This window comes from Eptatretus burgeri, chromosome 11, assembly GCF_056783735.1.
Source record: "Eptatretus burgeri isolate ZD-2024b chromosome 11, Ebu_testis_v1, whole genome shotgun sequence".
Classification (NCBI taxonomy): domain Eukaryota; kingdom Metazoa; phylum Chordata; class Myxini; order Myxiniformes; family Myxinidae; genus Eptatretus; species Eptatretus burgeri.
Window position 1 is genome coordinate 65,086,327 of NC_140971.1, and position 22,504 is coordinate 65,108,830.

Here is a 22,504-nt window from a genome sequence, read left to right on the forward strand (position 1 = left end):
CACGCTGGCATACGTCGTAGTATGCTGGCATACATCGTAGTACACTGGCATACGTTGTCATACGCCAAGTACGTCGAGAAATTTTCAGCATGTTGAAAATTTCTCGACGTACTCGGCGTATAACACATGTTCCGCATACGCTGGCCATAAGTTGTAGGCATGTTACGCGATTGTTGACACACGTCGACACATGTTACTTGTAAGTTACTCATAAGTCGAAACACGTCGAGGTAATGATTAGCGTCTGTGTTCCAGACTCCCTAGTTTTTATTTTATTTATTTATTTTTCTTCGGTATGACGGTGATGTTGACACTTCGATTTCTAGTGCGGTTATGATTTAAATCGTTGAGCGGCAGCCTATTAATTATATTATATTATAACCGCACTACAAATCAAAGTGTTAACATCACCGTCATACCAAATAAAAAATAAAATAAACCAATGTCACCCTCAGGGTGACCCGTATCTTGCCAAAAGGTGACCACATGTGACTTCTTTAAGGTCACACTGAGGTGAACAGAGCTGCTATCCACCAGGAGCGACTCCTTGAGGAATATCTGCCTACGAGAGATTCTGATGAGAATCGTTCTATAGAGTAACCATGAAAATTATGTTTGCCTCATTACGTCACCAAATGATGTCATAATGTCTCAAGCTTGACATATCTAGAAAGCACTCATCGAGGTGTTCAATTTGAGGTACTACACGATATGGTTCCTAAAACTTTAAAATTTGACCTTGGGGTCAAATATGTTTGACCTTAGGTGCTAACCATGAATCGCCACCAAAAATTAATCAACTGAGCGCCAGACCATGAACTATATTCCCATGAAGTTTGAAGACTATCCGATCAAAATTACTCAAAAAATAAGGGTTTCGTCGACTCCCCTGATTTGCGACAGTGACCTTGACCTTTGACCTTGACCTTCAGAATTTTATGCGCTGAAAGGGACCTCGATAGGCCTTTGATATGCGAAGTTACAAAAATTTCCAATGATAACTGTGCTCTGCAGAATTTCTTATACGTGATTACAGACAAACAAAAAAATATATAAAATAAAACATACAAGCTGACTTACATATCTTGCAAAAACTTCGTTTTGGCAAGATAATAAACAACAACAACCAGGGAGTCTGGAACATTGACGCTAACCATTACCTTGACATGTTTCGACTTATGAGTAACTTACAAGTAACGTGTGTCAACGATTGCGTAACGTGCCTACAACTTATGGCCAGCGTGATGCGGAACGTGTGAGTCATACGCTGGCATACGTCGAAAAATTTCAAGCATGGAAAATTTGTCTCTACAGCTCAGCATACTACGACGTATGCCAGTGTACTACGAAACAAAGCCAGCATACTACGACGTATGCTAGCGTGCTCTTAACGTATACAAACTTACCCATAACATATTCGACGTGTGCCAGCGTTTTAGCCAAATTTTTCATACGTCGGCATACGCTGGCTAAATCGTCAAGGTGTGACAGGGCCTCAACACGTTACATTAGTTCAGCGTGCCTGTTATTTGTGTCCTTTATAACGTCCTTAAAAACAGAAAGTTTCCTGTTTGGAATGATTTCCAATTTTATATGACTGTCAGGCAGGTAGAGTAAAAAAAATATTTTTTTTGTGCTTCTTCACCATTAACGAAACTTGGTGGTTCGGTGACAAGAACAAGCCGATTAGATTTTAGTTCAGGTCCAAATCCTGATCCAGCCTCTCAGTGAGATACAAAACGTAAAGTAATCAGCTTGGCGGAGGTGTGCACTCAACCGAGTGCCCTTCTAGTTTTGTATAATTTTTTTGGAACTTGAAACTTTTGGGATGGTTCATTGTTTTACACCACAATTTTTACAACTTTCTGGTCGATCGCTTTCTTCATGTTGACAAATTCTGGTAACGAGCGATCTAGGAGGGGGCAACTTGCAGTGTACTTTTACAGCATGAACTTTGTTCCATTTACTTGTCCAACCAATAGCAGTAGTGTAGGCGTAGTTTAAAAAAATCTGATTTCAAATCGATCATTTCACCCGACACAACTACGGGTCTCGAACACCCCACTCTCGTGTGACAAAGAGACGATGAAAGGGCTTTTACTTCTGGCAGCTCAAAATTTTACACCCACGTCTTACTTCTTGCCTAGCAGCTTGCCATTTTACACCCTCGTCATTCTCCTTGCCTGGTAGCTCGCCATTTTACACCCTCGTCATTCTCCTTGCCTGGTAGCTCGCCATTTTGCACCCTCGTCATTCTCCTTGCCTGGTAGCTCGCCATTTTACACCCTCGTCATTCTCCTTGCCTGGGAGCTCACCATTTTACACCCTCCTCATTCTCCTTGCCTGGTAGCTCACCATTTTACACCCTCCTCATTCTCCTTGCCTGGTAGCTCACCATTTTACACCCTCCTCATTCTCCTTGCCTGGTAGCTCACCATTTTACACCCTCGTCATTCTCCTTGCCTGGTAGCTCGCCATTTTACACCCTCGTCATTCTCCTTGCCTGGTAGCTCACCATTTTACACCCTCCTCATTCTCCTTGCCTGGTAGCTCACCATTTTACACCCTCGTCATTCTCCTTGCCTGGTAGCTCACCATTTTACACCCTCGTCATTCTCCTTGCCTGGTAGCTCGCCATTTTACACCCTCGTCATTCTCCTTGCCTGGTAGCTCACCATTTTACACCCTCCTCATTCTCCTTGCCTGGTAGCTCACCATTTTACACCCTCCTCATTCTCCTTGCCTGGTAGCTCACCATTTTACACCCTCCTCATTCTCCTTGCCTGGTAGCTCACCATTTTACACCCTCCTCATTCTCCTTGCCTGGTAGCTCACCATTTTACACCCTCCTCATTCTCCTTGCCTGGTAGCTCGCCATTTTACACCCTCCTCATTCTCCTTGCCTGGTAGCTCACCATTTTACACCCTCCTCATTCTCCTTGCCTGGTAGCTCACCATTTTACACCCTCATTCTCCTTGCCTGGTAGCTCACCATTTTACACCCTCATTCTCCTTGCCTGGTAGCTCGCCATTTTACACCGTCATTCTCCTTGCCGGGTAGCTCACCATTTTACACCCTCCTCATTCTCCTTGCCTGGTAGCTCACCATTTTACACCCTCGTCATTCGCCTTGCCTGGTAGCTCACCATTTTACACCCTCGTCATTCTTATTGCCTGGTAGCTCACCAATTTACACCGTCGTGGAAATGATTCATGGGCTTGAGTTTGACTGGAGTTAAACGGAAGTACACTGGAGATCAATGAGTTCAAGGGAGTTTGCTGGAGTTATACCACATCGCAGCACTATCTTCAGCGAAGCATTTCCTCTCTTGATGAATGGAACTTCATATCACGTGCTGCGTCGCAGCTCACTATCTCTGGTGGGTTTTCACTTTTAACCGTGGGACTTCTATCATTGTGCCCCTTTTGGGGAGCAGCTTATTCCCATTGGCATTGGACATTTATAACACCCGCATCATTGAGTGAATCGTATTACTTCGTCGACACGATGCCAAATTGGCCTACTGGTGAAATGCCATCATCGTTTTTCTTGCTTCTTATTGAAGTTGTGACTGTATTCACCAACACACTCAAGCTTAACAGATTATGAGACACTGCTCAGACTGGATGAAGTCATCAACCTTTAGCGGTGAATGGAAGACGATAACTCCGATTCCCTATATAGTGGGGCAGCTTAGCTGATCAATTGTGCACTTTCCCTTAAAAGCATGAAACTTGGCACATGGTTAGAGTAATACAATACAAAGATTTTTAGTCCAGGGGCCACCGGAAATTGCACCACGTATGGTGGCCATCTTGGATTTCAAAATGGACGCCAGTGTGGACCTGTTTTGTTAAATATCTCCTTAACTAGTACAGATATCGAGACAGTTGAACCGCCTATACCTACATTTTACGGCTCGAGGAAGCCAATGGTGACATAAAATGTTTGAAAATTGTGACTGCCATTTTGAAATCCAAGATGACCGCCGTTGACAAACTATTTTGCTCAATATCTCATTAAATAGTAAAGATATCAATACAGTTTTTAAAACTGGGATTTCAAGATGGCAGCCACAATTTTGGTGCGATCTCATTGCTCTCTTACATGCTCGAGCCATCTATCGTCACCGGACGTCTTCTCCTGGGCCAGAGACTTAAGGCATATTTCTGGAACTGGTGATCCCTTTACGACAGGTCCATTTGGCAAAGCATCAAGTTTCTTCGTGCCAGCTGCACCACCAAGAATGATTCGACCACGATCAGTGCCGTAATCAGGTTGTCTTGGTGCAGGAATAATGATGCCAGTTCCATGGAAAGAGTCTTTAGCTATTGTAGAACTCGGGTTAACATCGATATTGTCAACAGCGGATGTAGTAAACAAGTTCTGCTTCAGGTTTGGTGGACATACAACCTGTTCCAATCTGAAGAGTAGGCACACACTATATCCCATATCAGCAGAAATCTGAGTAACTCTCATACGTGATGCTGATACACTTCATTGAGATGTTTTGGCTTATTGAAGGTTTGACCCATTGAGTTGTTTTGGATTATTGAGGTTTGGTCCATTGAGATGTTTTGGCTCAGGTGTGACCACTCCTTGGCTTTTTTCACACGATCTTGGCTATTCGTTGTTCACCTTGGCATCTTGGTTTTCTATAGGTTTTCTTGGCGTATAGGTTTTCTATTATCATTGCTTTTCCGAAACCATGTGAATTCTTGGCTTTTTCATTGGCTCACCTTGGCATTTATGAAAATGAGGAGTGGTCACACTGTTTTTGCTTATTGAGATTTGGTCCATTGAGGTGTTTTTGTCCACCGAGATGTTCTGGTTTATTGAGGTTTGGTCCACTGAGATGTTCTGGCTTATTGAGGTTTGGTCCATTGATTTGTTTTGGATTATTGAGGCTTTGTTCATTGTGATGTTTTGGGTTATTGAGGTTTTGTCCATTAGATGTTTTTGTCCACTGAGATGTTCTGGTTTATTGAGGTTTGGTCTATTGGGATGTTTTGGATATTGAGGTTTGGTTCATTGCAGTGCCGGATTAAGCCTCGGCTGGCCCGAAGGCACATTTTGAAATTTTAGAGAATGGCCTGAAAATTTTAAATTATATCTCGGGCACATGGAAATGGACCCCAGACAAAAGATGAACTGATTCAAGAACAAAATATTTAATACAAAAAAAGACAAATATTTAATGTGAAAAGAAAATAGTTTATTTAATCCCTCTATACAATTTGCAGTGTATGAATATATGCATGACAAAACACGTCCATATTTGGCACTTTGCTTTACACTTTACTAGACCTTACATTGAAACCTTGCGTGCTTTTACAACTGCAAACTCTTCAATTACGGAACTGAAGTCCAGTTCTCGGAGCAAATCACTTTAAATGCACAAAAGGGCCAACGCACCAAGATGCTGTTGATGCGTGGTAGAATGCTTCACATCTTTGATTATCTTTAGCTGCGAAAATGAGCGTTCTCCTGAACAATTGGTGGCCATCAGTGCTAAGTATTTTCGGAGAGCCACTTTAGTGTTTGGAAAGGCTGCATTAACTCCAGTGGTGTGCAGCAGCACAAACATATGCTGTACACACCCTGTTGAGGGGGAACTTGAGGGCAGTTTGTTTTTATACCAGCAAATGAACTGACGGAACTCTGACGCAAAATCATTATTCAGATCCTTGTGATACACACACTGACAAGCCCTGTAATAGCAGTGTTGATATCCTCGTCAGTCATAGAGTAAAACTCCATCAGAACACCAAACCGCCGCAGCACTACAGAATACGCTTCGATGCGTTTCTGCAATGCACTTCGCAGTTGGTCAATGATGACATAAAATGTATTAACTTTGAATTTTTGTTGGCCCGTCATTCCTTCTGTGGCATCAGTAGTATTTCCATCATTGTCACGCTTCTTACGCTTGGGCATTCGCCGACTTTCGGATTTGTAAGTGCTGTTGCCACAGCGGTCACATGTTTGTTGCTCATAGAAATCAAAATTTTCTCTACGCGCATGTAAAAACTCATTCAAACTCTTCAGCAGACAAAAAGCCGGTGTTAATTCCGTGGTGGCACTTTGCAACAACTTGCTGCAGCAGTTGAAGTGCTGCAAAATATCATTCCAAAGTTCACACATCAGGGCAACTTCTATGGTGCCCATCTTTTCTGCCAAAGAATCTGCCTCATTTCGATCTCTTCGAGAGCACTCTGGAACTGGCGGTAACCGCGGATCAGAGCTTCAGTGGCATCAGCTCGGGCAGACCACCGGGTATCCGATGGGTGTTTCGGAACAAGGCACCCAGGTTGCTGTTCCACGTAGGTCTGCAGGACACCCCAACAGTGCGTGGATGCCGCAAAGAACGCATACAGGCGCTGCAAAAACCCAAAAAGTGAAACCGCTTCAATGCAACAATCCACCGCGGACTGACCAACTAGGTTCATAGAGTGACCGACACAGGGAATGTAATCAACCAAACTGTTCTTGTTCTTCAAAATTTGCTGCATACCATTGTATTTGCCTGACATATTACTAGCATTGTCATACATCTGACCGCGGCAATTGTCAAAGTCGATGTCATGATCCTTCAAGTATTGGAGAAGAGTATCAGCAAGGTCCTGACCTGTATGACTAGAGATACCAATGAACGTGAGGAAACGCTCGACAGGCTTGTGATCTGTCATGTTGACGTAGCGGAGGATGATGGTGAGCTGGTCCGTATGGGCAATGTCTGGTGTGGAGTCCACTGAAACGGAGAAATACCACGACTTCGAAATCTCATCCTTGATGCGACCAAGTACTTGCTTGCCCATCATAGCAATTAATTCTTTGCAGATTGTTTTTGACAAATAAGACGTGTGACCGCGACCCCAATTGGCATGGTCATGGATGTGCTGGGACAAAAACGGATCAAACTGGCCAATCGACTCCAAAATGCCCAAGTAATTACCATTGCTGCTGGAGCCAACAATTTCGTTACTACCTCGAAATGACTACCCTCTCGCAAAGAAAAGTAATTGTGGCAACACATTTTTCCAATAACTGCGCTGCTCCAGCATTTTTTGATGCAATTGCTTATCAACTCGACCGGCATCAGCACTCCGCTGACAAAATGTTAGAACTGATTCTATGTGCTTTGGGCTGATTTCATGGGCCTTCGAGTACTGAGCCGTATTCTTCCAATCAGTAAATCCCGAGCCAGAAAGCTGTGCACCTCTGTCAGAGGAAAACGGAGTGCATGGAAAACAGAAAATGCAAGCTTTGGCAGGAGAATAAACCAACCAATCACGATCAGCTACCTCCCCATTCGGCAAAACCCGTTTGAAGGCAGTGGCATTAAGAAGGCGATTCACCCCCAGAGTATTCGCACTGTGTTTCTGGATAGCTGTCATCCACGTTCCGAAAATGGTCAGTGCCCAAGCTGATGCACACATGGCGCAGTTTGTCTGTGATGTTACTAAACAACCCGACATCGTTGGGAATCAGTGGAGTCGACACTGAAGCACCTTCGCCCCGAGTGCCACCATCGTCGGTCGGCCTGTCTTCGACAGGATCAACTGCGGGGGATGTTTAAGGGGAGTCCTTAGTTGAACCTACTGTATATCATCATCACCACCAACACCAGCATCATTCTCCACCAGATGGATAAAACTATGTCAATTTATGAGTCTTCTTGAGTAGTTGATCCTCCTTATGCTTCTTTTTCTGCGACTCGTGAGCTCGCTCCCAGCCACCTTTGCCTCCTGACATAACGATGGATTGAATCTGCAAATAGAACATCAGATGTACAAGTTTTAAAACCTTTTATTATAAAATACAAACAACATTATACACTATACAGTGATGTAGTGGACCTTGAAAATATTTGCGAAAATTGAGATACATATATTACCCTGGCAGGGACAGAAATTAGAAATAATTTGTTTAAAATAGAAAAAAAATGACGAAAACTGCCTGTCCATATTAAAAAATGAAAACAGCCTTGGTAGTTTACAACATGCGCGACACGCTCAGTCAATGGCAAAAATGGACACGGACGAGCTGAGAACATTACCAAATGGGGTATTTATTTATGAAGCCATGGGGGCCGAGGGAACACAGAAGACAGGTCAGGTCAGGTATGGGAGCATGTGCCAGAACAGCGCGTCGCTGCGTCCACTTTCCGCCGGTACTCCAGGGGCCTCCGTCTGGCCATCCCCCAGGCAGATGCCAGGCCCATCCCCATCTCCTTGAGATGATGGTCAACCTGCTGCAACCACGAGGCACGTGGTCGGCCCACTGGCCTCCTCCACTCATGAGACTCCCTCGCTGAGAGAATCTGGTGAGTAGGATCAGCGTCAGGAAAACGAGCCACATGTCCATACAGCCGCAACTGACGCTCACGGATTATGCAGGTAACAAATCTCATCCGAGTCTCTCTCAGCTAACCACTCGTTGGACACAAAATCCGAGCAGCGATAGCCAAGGATTCTCCGAAGAGACCTGGTACCAAAGGAATTAAGTCTCCGTCTCAGATCCTTGGTCAGAGTCCAAGTCTCGCACCCATAGAGCAAGAGTGGAAGTACCAAGGACCTGAAGACTCGGACTTTCGTCCTCCCGCACAGGTACCGGCAGCGCCACACCCCATGATCCAGTGAATCCATGACTCCCCAGGCCCGACCCAGATGTCTATTGACCTCTGACTTGCAGCCAGCAGAAACATGAATATCACTGCCAAGGTAAGTGAATCTCTCCACGACCTCAACATCCTCACCACAAACAGACACAGACAGGACAGCAGCATCCAAGATGTCACCGAAAGCCTGGATCTTAGTTTTGACCCAAGAAACCAGTAATCCCAGTGGCTCCGACTCCTCTTTCAGCACCTCGAGGGCCCCCCAAAAGGATATCTAAAGTCTCCGCAAAGATGACTGCATCATCTGCAAAATCAAGGTCCGAGATCTTGACATTCCCAAACAATGCACCGCAGCTTAATCTCTCCGACATCCTCCCTAAAATCCAGTCCATACAAGTGCTGAAAAGTGTGGGGGCCAGTACACATCCCTGACGAACTCCAGTAACAACTAGAAATAAGTCAGAGATGGTACCACCACACTTCACAGCACTCTCAGTACCAGAGTAGAGTTCAGATATCAGATCGATCAGTTTTGGTGGCACCCCACGAAGACCAAGAATCCTCCAGAGGACATCCCGATTCACTGAATCGAACGCTTTACAGAGATCAACTTAGGCTGCAAGCAGCCCCTGCCGAAACTCTCGTCTGCGTTCGGTGAGGACACGAAGGGCAAGGATACGGTCAATCGTTGACCTCTTTGGTGTAAAGCCTGACTGCTCCGGACGCTGGTGCTCAAGCAGATGGTGGCGAACCCTATCAAGAATTATCCGAGCAAAGACCTTGCCCGGCACTGAGAGCAGCGTCACCCCTCGGTAGTTGTTGCAGTCTTGGCGATCACCCTTCCCTTTCCAGAGAGGGACAACAAGGCCCCTCTTCCAGTCAGTTGGGATGATGCCTGTGTTCCAGGCAGAGCACAAAACTGCATGCAACAACATGAGTGCAGCATTTCCACCAGCCTTGAGAAGTTCAGCATGGATGCCACAGATCCCTGGAGCTTTGCCCCATTTCAACTGGTTCACCGCAGCCCGTGTTTCCACAAGCGAAGGTGGACCACAGTTGATTCGAGGGTCAGCAACAGGGATTGTAACACCCTTGACGTCCAACTCGACAGCTGGTGGATCAGCCTGGTACAACCGCTCAAAGTAACCGGCCCAGCGGGCCTTCACTTCAGACTCCTCCATCAAGAGCCTACCACTCTCCGCTCGAACTGCAGTGCTCCGAGGGATGGGCTTGGATGAATGCAATGCGCGAATTCCCCTGTAAGCGGGACGAGAATCACCTGTCCACAGGTGATGCTCTACCCCCTCACAGATTCCTCGCACATAGGCCTCCTTGTCCATCCTTGGCGCACGTACAGTTTTACGCCTCAGCTCCCTGAACAGCGCAGCTCCGCCATTCAGCTCGCCCTGCGACTCTGGTCAATGGTATCCAGTGTCCCTTGAGAGACAAAATTCTTCTTTGCCCTTCGGTGAGTTCCAAGACATCCACCGGCAACATCAAGGATGGTGGTCTTGAAGGTACTCCACAACTCTTCAGGACCCCCCAAAGCACCCAGACCCCCCAAGTGTCCACTCAGCCTGTTCGCAAACTCCTCAGCTACTCTCTCATCCCTGAGCTTGCCAACATCCAGCCTAGGCTGGGATGGTACCATTCTCCAGGATTTAAGGTGCAGCTTTAGAGTTGCTACAACAAGCCTGTGGTCAGTATTGAGGAACTGAGCACTCCGGTAGACCCTGCAGTTCTGGATCATCCTCCAACGACCGTCAATGAGGACATGGTCAATCTCCTTTGCCACACCACCAGCGTTGGAATACCAAGTCCAGCGATGAGCTTGTGGGCGCTGAAACCATGAACCAGCCACCCGAAGTCCATGACTTCTTGCAAAGTCGAGGAACTTAGTGCTATTCTGGTTCATAGTTCCTGACCCATGGGGACTAACACACACCTCATAACCATCCCTATCAGTTCCAGTCGATGCATTGAAATCCCCCAAGACTAGAAGTGTATCTCGTCTGGGGCACTGATCAACCACAGACTCGAGCGTGGCGTAGAATGCATCCTTCACGGTGAGATCACTCGCCTCAGTCGGAGCATAAACAGAGACCAGGGAAATGACACCTAAGGAGTGACAAATCCTTAATCTCAAAATACGCTCGTTGACCGGTGTTACCTCAATTATCATTGCGTCAGCTTATTGGACACAGCTACAGCAACTCCTTGGGTATGGTAACCATCAGAGCGACCAGACCAATAGTAGGTGTAACCACCCACCATTATCTCGCCGCAATCCGGTCTCCGAACCTCAGAGAGAGCTGCAATCGCGATGTCCAAACGCTTGAGCTCAGATGATAACAGAGACAGGTGATCATCCTCTCTTAGGGATAGGACATTCCAGGCACCCACCCAAAGGGACCGCCTCAGGTTAACCAAAGGAGACCGCCGTCTGGTGGACGACACCTCAGCACCACTCCGACACACTCTCCCGCAATCTGACCCAGGGATGTTACCCCGTGGTTTTCCTCCTATCATCAAAGATTGGGGGTCCCGAAGGCTTTGCCCCAATCCCGTCATCCGGTGAGCTGCCCTGCGAAGGGAAGATGCACAGGAGGTACTCCCACGGAGTGGGTTTTCAGATTTTTTTTGCGTTTTTGTGTTTTGCGGAATGAAGGGTTTTACGGTGGCCGGAGTGCAAATCCTGCCACCAACCTCATAAAAAGTAACCCAACTGCAGGAGGACGTCCGCAGACACAGTTGGGCACTAGATATGGATGGCCGTTGGCTCACAAGGAGCTCCTCCGCCCTTTGACAGAGCTAAACCGAATATAAGAAATGCAATGCAAAGATTTATACAGCAAGCACTTAAACAGTTTCACGACTTATTGGAGTGGCACCACAAATATATACACACACACACACACACACACACACACACACACACACACACACACACACACACACACACACACACACACACACACACACACACGCAGAAATGGACCCCACAGGTCTTTATTTGGCTCTCCAGCCGAGGAGGAGAGTCCGGCTGAGAGTCAGGATGGCCGGCTACCTGGCCGCGAGCGCACGGCTGGACGTCCCCTTCTTTTGGAGTTCCGGGCACTGTCGTCCGAGCCAGCTCAGCTGAACCTGACCACGAGAGATCTTCTGGAGGCTGAACCTGACCACGAGAGATCTTCTGGAGGCTGAACCTGACCACGAGAGATCTTCTGGAGGCTGAACCTGACCACGAGAGATCTTCTGGAGGCTGAACCTGACCACCAGAGATCTTCTGGAGGCTGAACTTGACCATCAGAGATCTTCTGGCGGCTGAACCTGACCGCCAGAGAGAGATAATGGGGGAGCGCCAGAGGGAGAGAGATCGAGCGCCTCTTGGAGATGAGCCCGACTTTTATCCTCCGCCTCCCGTTCCGATCACCCCTCCTCTTCTCGCCACTCGCCTTCTCATTGGACAGGTGCGCGGTAGGCGGGGCACTCCCACTCCTCTGGGCGGAGTCTCCAGCGGAGGCGTTTGTGGCTTCTCCCACCGCCTCACCTCCGACCGCGTGTCTTATGGTGACCGTGTCGAGTCGGAGGTGGGGCGGGGAAGACGCCGGCTCCCTGCCGATTGGCTAAGGAGGGACGCCATGCCTACGCTAGACTCCGCCCACGCACGCGCCTGTTGGCTGACGTGTGCACGAAGAATGCCGCGAGCGTCATGATGTCAGGATGGACGTGAAGATGGCGTTGTTATCGTTGTTGTTGTTGTTGTTGTTGTTGTTGTTGCGGGAGATGGGGTATTCCAATGACAAATCGCAGCGCATTTACACTTATTCACCCATTAGACCAGGGGGAGGAAGCTTTCTATAAAACACGTACTTACCGAGATAACTGAGCTTAAGGAACCTGTATGTTGTATGCGATAGATTTCCAAATTCTTAACAATATTACTCGACCAATAAGAATTGTATGTTAAAAAAAAACAGTTGCCTAAATTTTTGTGGCCCGAATTTTTGGCTGGCCCTGAGGCACATGCCTTGTCTGCCTAATGGTTAATCCGGCTCTGGTTCATTGAAGTGTTTTGGATTAATGAGGTTTGGTCCATTGAAATGTTTTGGTTTATTGAGATTTGGTCCATTGAGTTGTTTTGGATTATTGAGGTTTGGTCCATTGAGATGTTTTGGCTCAGTGTGACCACTCCTTGGCTTTTTCACATAGATCTTGGCTATTCGTTGTTTACCTTGGTGTCTTGGTTTTCTATAGGTTTCCTTAGCGTATAGGTTTTCTGTTATCATCGCTTTTCCGAAACCTTGTGAATTCTTGGCTTTGTTCATTGGCTCACCTTGGCATTTATGAAAATGAGGACTGGTCACACTGTTTTCGCTTATTGAGATGTATTTTGGCTTATTGAGATTTGGTCCATTGAGGTGTTTTTGTCCACTGAGATGTTCTGCTTTTTTGAGGTTTTGTCCATTGAGTTGTTTTGGATTATTGAGGCTTGGTTCATTGTGATGTTTTGGCTTATTGAGGTTTTGTCCATTAGATATTTTTGTCCACTGAGATGTTCTGGCTTATTGACGTTTGGTCTATTGGGATGTTTTGGATATTGAGGTTTGGTTCATTCGTGATACCAAGCTGGGAGAGCTTCTCAACCAATTCTCTCTTCCTGGCTTCTGCATGTAGTTTCAACCCAATATAAATTGCCAGTGGGGTTTCCCGTTCCAGACGGGAAATTAGTGGGTTTGTCTCAAATTAGTGTCGGAAATTACTGTCTCAAATTAGTGGGTTTGTCCTTTTGCTTCCGGGCATGCTTGACTGCATTGAACTTAAGAAGCTGTGCCAAGCTTAGTGCAGCTGGGTTAGAAGGTTGGTACGCTTGGTGCTTAATGCTAGGACCCTCCAGTATCATGTTGACTCATGATATAAATGAACTAGGCACAGACTCCTCCTGACATGTTGCACTAAATGAACCATCAAATGGCTTGGATTTATCAAACAGATGTCCACGGACTATCTGAGCCACCTGTGCAAGGTGCACTGCATCACTGTCACTCTCCTGTTGACACACCTTTGTTAAGGCATGTCCAATGTCCACATCAAACATTAGGAAAATGTCTCTGCCCTTTTTGGTTGCTCTCATGTCAGGAAAATGGGCAAGAATTCGCTGCTTGAGCCTTGTAGATTGTATGCGGCTTTCCTGCTTAATTCCTAGTTGGTCCAGCTTGGAGGAATACAGGTTTGATAGATCAGCTCGCTTAAATACAGGAGCAATGGTGGCATCCTCCAAACGGGTTTCCTCAATATATGTCACAAGTTCTGCAAATGCTATGCTACAGAGCATGTTATCGAGATTCTTGGTGCCTTCTTGCTCCATTTGGACCATGGATGCATGATAATAGAGAGAGGCTAAGCACTTTGCATGGTCTTTTGCTTGAAGAGCAACCATATCTCCAGCACTGAGACGTCTCAGCAAGTCATCGTCTTCTAGAAGTGCAGCACACTCTCGAACACGTTTGTCTGTTTTGAAAGTAGAAACCTCATGAAGTTTCTCTTTTCCAGATGACCACCCACAGAAAAAGCAGAGATCTTGAGAAATTGATGATGCAGAACTTGACCGAGTGCGCTTAGAAACACCAGATGTACCTTCACCTGCATCATCAGCCTGTATCTCTTTAGAACGCTTCCTTGCACGTTCCAGTTTTGTATTGTTGTACGTAAGCCTGCACGACCTATGCCAACGTGCAATATGAGCAATGAAAGCTGCCTCGACACCATGACCTTCGTCCAATGTGTCAATGTTTATCGTTCTAGGCAGCAGACCGAGGTTATTAAACTCGAGGAGATTATCAGCCAATGTTTTGTACCCTGCGAGTGTTGCTTCACCTTGTTCACCTTTTCGTTGACTGGGAAACTGAACCTTTTCAGTGGTGTTCTGTTGACAAAGAATGCAGAGTTCCCACTGAGTAACTCGACCCATTTCAGCATCTGGCTTAGATGGATCCACAAGTTTGATGTGCTTTGCCATCTCCAGTTGCAGATGAATGGGCCTATGTAGGGTTGATCACTTGTGCAGTCATCATAACAATGGATGATGTCACTGAAATGAGTAGATGCATAACTACTACCAGTTTCATAGTTTGATCAATATTTTAAAGCATCAAAAATTTATTTGTCTTTGAAATGTGAGCATAGACGTTTAGAGCAAAATAGCTGCGGATGGTGGGATTTCAAGATGGCAGCCACAATTTTCAAACATTTAATGTCACCATTGCATTCCTAGAGCCCTAAAATGTAGTTATAGGCATTTCAACTCTCTATCTGTACTAGTTTAGGAGATATTTAACAAAACAGGTCCACGGTGGTGGCCATTTTGAAATCCAAGATGGCCGCCATATGGGGTGCAATTTCCAGTGGCCCCTGGACTAAAAATCATTGTATGGTGTTACTCTAACCATGTGCCAAGTTTCATGCTTTTAAGGGAAATTGCACAATCGACCTGTTTTTTGGAGCTAAGCCGCCCCACTAATAATACCACACCTTATGAAGCGGATTTGTTAAATCTGAAACAGTTAGAAAGCTTCTCCCACCCCATCCCTCATCTACTCGAAATGGATGAGGTGTGTGCGTGCATGCGTCATGTTTTTTGTGGAGTTCTCCTGGAGCTTTCTGATGTTGATTGTAATACACCAAAATTATCGTCATGACCTCCTGAGTTAATTAGGCTAATTAACTACGAAAAAACATCAGAAGAATTCTCGTGTTTTAAAAGCATGCCATGTTAAGGTGTATAGAGCTGCTTCATACGTCCTTCCATGGCAGGACATTCTAGTTACAAAATAAATAACAAAAAGAATGATAATATTGTAACAAAGCATATATAAATTAATACTAACAATATGAAAACCAATAATGAGAGTAATATCATTTGGCAATAATAATAATAATAAAGCACAAGTCTGAAGACGACGATGATTCACGAGCGGTATTTGACGATGTAGATTGTTTCAGAAGTCAAGGATGAGACAATGTGATAATGTTTGACCAAGTTATAAAAATGATCAACATGATGTGGTACGAGTGACAGGTTATGAGCTGCAAAATGTCGAAAACCCGGTTTCGTTCAACAACTTTAAAAATTTGACCTTTGCATAATCTTTAGAGGTCACAAAACAATGTTGTGGATATTAAAAAAAGGAAACAGGATACGTGCTATAGCTTATTGGAGTTAGTTCGGCGAAGAAGGTCAAAAACCCAGTTTGATTCCCACAACTTTGAAAATTTGACCTTTGTGAACTTTAAAGGTCAAGGATTATGACCTTTGGTGCAAAACTTCCTCTGGAACATTCCAGGAACAATATAACGTCATATAGGCTATATGGCATTTCGCACTCCTCGGATTATCCATACTTTGATGACGTCAGCGTAAAAACAAACTTGAAGGGGGCGCCACGGGCAAGGTGTTCGAGATAGAGCAAGATGGTTTCAAGACTTTAGGTGGGGAATGACCTCAAGATTATGCATAAAAAATATTGTCATCCTTGCTCCCAAAGTTTGGGCGGTCGTATGATTTTTATGTCAAAATTCGAAATTTTCTAAGTTCGTGACCTTGTGACCTTGACCTTGGGACGAAAATAAAAAATCGAGCTCCGTGGGGCTATGCAGGTGCCATTGGGTTAACCAAATACCGAAACCCCAGCCAGATTTGACAAACCCCCTCGGAGAAGATGCAAATTGAAATCGGCTACCGCCCAAAAAAACACAATTCGCAATTTTCTAAGTTCATGACCTTGTGACCTTGACCTTGGGACGAAAATAAAAAATCGAGCTCCGTGGGGCTATGCAGGTGCCATTGGGCTCACCAAATACCGAAACCCCAGCGAGATTCGACAAACCCCTCGGAGAAGATAATTTTTATGCAAAATTCGCAATTTTCTAAGTTCCTGACCTTGTGACCTTGACCTTGGGACGAAAATGAAAAACCGAGCTCTGTGGAGATTGATGAATCCACTGTGAAGGAGACAGAGCTCTGAGGAGATTGATGAGAGCTCTGTGAAAGAGACAGAGCTCTGAAAGATTGACAAGAGTCTGAGGAGATTCGGTCGGTCGGTGCGGGTCTTCTTCCACCAGCCTGCGCCCTGCCGGCTTCACCAGCTTGGATCCTCCGGATCGTGCAAGGGGTCCAGTTCGGCCCCGAGGACCAGATACAAGATAGACCCTTACCTCCAGCTCACCTTTTCTCCGAGCTGGGGGTATTAATGAAGGTGATTTCCACCATCTCTGTCTGTGTGTGTGTGTGTGTCTGTTTGTGGCGCCAGTCTGGATAAGTAGAATTGTTGTTAAGTGCATGCTTGTTTGTACATTCCGCATAGAACCGGCTGTAGGCTTTTTGCTCATGTCTTGTCCCCATCCCCCCATTGACTGCTTACGTGCTTGTTTAAAAAAAATAAACCCCCATTGTATGAATGTCAGCCTGCTCGTTGCGTCATTTTCTACCATTGACTGCCACGGCACGTATCAGGAATTAACTGGCTTTTTAGGCCAACAGATGTTATAATCTGGTCCGATGGGATTTGGCGAGTTAAAACCGCTCAGCTTCACACATGAAACGAGCACGCTTAAGCGGCTCGTTTTCGTACAAGTCCCGTCGAGGTATAAACTCTCGGTATTTCTGTCCGCGCGAATAGTTAGGTATATCGACAATTCGGCGATTGACCCTGTAGCGCGTGGACAGAATAATTGACTAGTTTAGGATGCGTTAAGGCATTCGTGGCTGGATTCCGGGGTTGGTCCGCAAAGCCACGACTGGATTGCGGCCTTCGGTGGGCGCGCGACCGCGATTTGGCTAAAACGGTCGTCCGCACGCCGAACATGGTGGAAATCAATAACACTGGTGTTCAGGAGTGGAATTCAAACTCATCTGCCTCCAAACGAAATTAATGGGACTCAGACCAAGGGTGTGCAAAGCGACTCTCCGTTCCCATTAAATTCCGAGCTTTCAAAAATTTTTCCGACACGCAAAATGGCGGCTCAAGGCGAGCAGGGGCAGGGTGGTTTGGAGTATGAGTTAATAGAATATATGGTCCAGGACGCCATCGCCATGCAGGAGGAACCCGTACCAGAAGGTTGGGAAAGGCGGCAATGCAATGTATCTGGTTCTTTTTATTATTACAACCCCACCACTAATTGTAGTCAGTGGGAGCGGCCTGTGCAGGAACTTTGCCGGCAACCAAACTCGGAGTCGCAAAATAGCGGCGCGGCCCCACCTCAGCGCAACACGAAGCGGGAGAGGACTAATTATAGCGCAACGAGCCGCACGGCACGGGGGAAGCACTCCCGTTCACCAGTTCAAACCACATGGTCATAGCAGGCGAAGCAGGACTACGACACGTACATTGACGAGATTCATACACGATTGTCGGATGCCTTGGAACAGGTGGAGTGTGATGGAAATTATATAGAAGAATTACAAATTAAATTGGATGAGGCACTACGGCAGGCAGACAAGGCACTACTGCAGGCAGACGAGGATTGGGAAGATCATGTGCACAGGAAGTCACAACAATCGGCCGATGCACAGGAACGAATTCGGGGACTGGAAAATGACTCGGCCAACACAGCCGAGGTACTACGTGGAGAAATGAATAAAGTAGAGTGGTTTACCAGAAGGTTGGAACATGAGAAGAGCGAACTGAACAAAAGAATAGAGGAGGAGCAAATTAGTAATTCTCAGGATAGGAAGAGCTTGGAGGAAGAATGGGAAACAGCTAGAAAATGAAAAACGAGAACACGATTTGGAATTGAAACATCTGAAGAAAGAGGTAAGATCAGGCAATCAGATAAGAGAAAGCCTAGAACGGAAGATAACAAGAGGAGAGGAACATCTGGAGGAAAGGAAGGAAGAATTGTTGGAAAAGTCAAAACAGTTCGAAGAACTACAGGGAGAAATGAGGAAAGTAGAGTGGAGTACCCATGAGTTGGAACAAGAGAAGAGCGAACTGAACGAAAGAATAGAGGAAGAGCAAATTAATAACTCCCGGGATAGGGAGAACTTGGAAGAAGACTGGAAAACAAAGCTGAAAAAGGAAAAACGGAAACACGATTGGAAATTGCAACAACTGAAGAAAAAGGTAAGATCAGGCGATCAGATAAGAGGAAGCTTAGAACAGAAGATAAAAAGAGGAGAGAAATATCTAAAAAAAGACTAAAGGAATACGGAAAGACAATGGACGAAATGAGGAAGGAAGCACGCAAATGAGGTGAGGAGACGAGCAAGAAATTAGTGGAAAAAGCTTCTGAGTTACGGAAACACCAAAAGAAAGAGACGGCATTGCAAAACGAGCTGAGGATGTTAAGAGAGGAAATAAAGAGAATGGAGAATGAAACGTTAAGGAACCATGCTGTGCAGATCGAACAGTTAGCAGTTAGAATCAGAAGCAAGATTAAAGAATGAGATGCAGGAAAGAGTATTGAAAGAAACACCGAGATTGGAGAAGGAAGAACATGAGAGACAGTGGGAGAGGAAACAAAAAGAAGGACAAGAACAACTAAAGGAGAAAGCAAGGTTGAAGTATGCGGAGATAGTGAAAGAACGACGAATGAAAGAGGAAAAGGAAATCAGCCAATTGAAAGAAATGATGAGATTGGAGAATGAACAACATAAGAGATGGTGGGATAGAAAACAAAAACAATATGAATTTGAAATTAACCAACTCAAGGAGAGAGCAAAGTCCACGGAGATGGAAAAACTCCGGAAAGACAACAAACAACTAAAAAGGCTCGGAGAGGAAGAACGACTCAAATGGGAAGGAAAATGGAGCCAGGAATTGGAACAGCACAATAATATGGGATGTGTGATATCACCACAGGGAGGAATGTTAGTGGTGCGGGACTTTCTTGACACCACTCGTCGGATGAAACAACAATTAGGGCAAACCCTGATAAAGGAGACACAAATAAAAGTGGAGACTGTGGAAATAATAACGCGAGCCCAGGAGTCTGAAACGTGTAGGGCGAGACACGAAGAGACATGGGAGATAAAGGGTGAATTGGAAGATGAAATTGATGAGCACACACACATGGAGTTAGCAAGGGACAATGAGGGTGAGGTTGGGGAATGTTTGGTGGCCCAGTACAAGCAACAGGATGGCCTCCTCCAGGAACAAGGGGAGGGAATATGCCCCCTTGAAGCGGATCACGACCAGGTGGGTTCGGTCAAGCCGTGCGAGGTAGAGGGGGCGAGTGCTGTGAACGGGTGCATGCGGAGCTTGGGGGGGAGGGGGTGGGTTTTGAAAACCCGGGACCCTTTGTGGTGGCGCGATTCCCCAGCGCGAATGTCCCGGTGTGTGTGGTTAAAGGTACGAGTGCATCCCTGCCAACCCTACCGATTTAGCCGGTAGACTACCGATTTTCGAGGCTATCTACCGGCTACCGATTTTACATGCTAAATCTACCGATTTTTAAAATTCAGGGAATTTTTTTTTTAATCCGAGTTACAGAATACGATACTGTACAGTACCTTGCAGTTTACGTTTACACTTGTACATACATGTAATGCATCTGATTCTGTGGTAAATATATCGTTTTTATTGAGGAAATTGTGTGGTCTAAATATAGGATAATGCACTATTTTGCCATTTTTCTGACTTGTTTCAAAAATGTCATGTATTGAAGTGCCAGTGTAAATATTATGGAAGCTGTTACTTGTTGCACATAATAAATTTGACAAGTAGGCCAGATTTTGCTGTGGTTAATAGTTGATTTTATTGAGGCTATAAAATGGTCTAAAATGCTGGAGAGTACACCGTTTTTTTTCAAAAAATTTCCGGGGGGGGGCATGCCCCTGCATCGCGCAAAAATCGACCGATTTTCATTCCAAAAAGGTTGGCAGGTATGCGAGCGTGTCGAAATGTGTGCTGAAACGCGCGCACAGCGTGGGTGTCATGGCGAGGTGTGTAAGCGTCATGGCACGTGGGAGTGTGTGTGTTGATTGGCAACGAAGATGGCGCCAGACGAGAGACAAGGGCCGTGTAGCGGCCGTAGCTGTTTTGATAACCGTGTCGGATTCGCACAGCAGCGTGCGCGAGGTCCGTGCCGTGCTTCGCACGAGGCCGCCACGGGCGCGCCTACGTGAGTGAAATCCGGTCCGGAAACGCCCGCGGTGGATACAAGCTGACCCGGTGGACGGACAGAAGTTAGGCTGGAAATTGTGAATTTGGATCGGACGGGTTTTCCAGGCGAGCGTGTGTGTCAAGCTCTGTGTGGCCTGCGCTGCATGCTCTGTTCGCAATGCGCGTGAAGCGGTTACCCAGATGCATTACGTGTACCCCGGCTTGCGCGAGAAATCGCGTAGGTTCGGGGTGCGAGTGACGTCATCGAGATTCCGTGGCGCGGGTTACGGGCGAGCAGAGCACATGTGTTCGCGTGGGGAACCCCTCCAAACGCGAGGCTTGCTTGTGATGTGCAGTGACGTCATGGCTGCACGCATAGTTGGAATCTGGCAGGCCGCAGGAGGGAAATCCCTGCCGGATGTTACCGTCCGAGAGGAAGGGACGAGGAGCGCGAAGCTCAAACAGCTGCCATGACGTCACGGGAAAAAGAGCGCTGTTTGTGAATTGCCGCGCTGGTGCGCAAAGAGAGAAAAAAAAGAAGACAAAAGCAAGCCTCGCCAATTCGGGTAAACATGATTCCCAGGCAAGGGGTAGGAGACCCCCTTGTTTTGGGCACAGGAACCACTAGATAGTGGGACGGGTTAGCTTGGTTAGACCGGCTTCATGGGGACATGGCTTGTTCCTCATGGAGCCCGTGGATGGATTAGGTAGAGGGATTTAGGTCAGATTTAGCATGGGAAATGGATTATTTTTTGGATTCGGAGACACTGACAGACTTGAATGTGTAGAGGGGACGTAGCTGAGCAACGTAGAGTAAATGGAACGTTCATTATTGTAAGGGATGACGAGGGAAGAACGAGTCAGCAAGAGGACTCAGTTAGTAGAATGGCAGTGTTCAGAGATGTGAGCGATGAATTGTAAGAAAACATGTTGAATGAGTGAGGGCCAGCAGGCCTGTGTGAGTGGGTATGGAGTGAATGTGACATGCATGGTGCGATGAGTGATTGGGGGGGGAGGAGTGATTCCCACCCAAAGGACCCCGGAGTCAGAGGAAAGTTAGTTAGTGGGTTAGCCAAATTTACAGAATGGAGGTCGTTTTGCTGTTGGTGGGAGTGTAGGCCCGAAACCTGTTTGGAGGGGTGCAGGAGTGCTGTTTACGGGCTGGGAGTGTGGCTGTTGAACGGTGAGTATTGTTTAGAGGGCACCCTGGGCACCGGACTAGTCGGCCACGGTAGGCCAAGGGCCCAAGAGGGGCCGGGATAGCGTAGTGGGCACGGGTGGGCCTGCATGAAGCGGGACCCGGAGCGCCAATGGCCGCGTGGGCAGTGTCGTGGGCACGGGCACCTGGGGAAAGGGGCCCGTGGTGCCAGCCTGCCATGTGAGCATCGAGGGGGAGTAGCCAGGGAGGGCACTCCCCAGATCATAGGGAGCTGGTAGGCTCGGAGACAGTCTCAGGGCCCGGGGGTGCCAAAGTTGGAGATTCGGCAGAGGGACGTTCCTGCCAAGGGAGCCACACATCCCAGCCACAAAACCGTGCGAGGGCACGAGGGAAAATTTGAGGGCAAGGCCGAAATTTGTGAGGACACCAACACAGGCGACGGTAATCTTGGTTGGTAGAACCAATAGATTAAGTGAGAGGTGTTTGTTGAAAGCCCCGGGGTAGTTTAAGGTGTAATAAATGCTAGGGTAAATAGGGAAATGTACCCTTTCGCACCATCCAACTCTTCGCTCTCGGTGGGCCACTGGACTCACCATGGAGAAAGATCGCTGAGATCTGACGAG

General features: G+C 46.6%; 1 protein-coding gene and 1 pseudogene across 1 annotated transcript in view; one reads left to right on the top strand and one right to left on the bottom strand.

Annotated features, from left to right (window-relative positions):
* Window positions 1-13,380: 13,380 nt before the first annotated feature.
* Window positions 13,381-14,716, bottom strand: LOC147017246 (uncharacterized; annotated as a pseudogene).
* A 2,918-nt stretch (window positions 14,717-17,634) lies between these two features.
* The window catches only part of LOC147017247 (uncharacterized), a 14,733-nt gene continuing 9,863 nt past the window's right edge, over window positions 17,635-22,504 (top strand). The window contains exons 1-2 of the mRNA XM_085847968.1: window positions 17,635-17,760; window positions 18,049-18,281. Of these exons, the coding sequence (XP_085704094.1) occupies window positions 17,635-17,760; window positions 18,049-18,281 (359 nt within the window). The remainder of the gene's footprint in view (window positions 17,761-18,048; window positions 18,282-22,504) is intronic.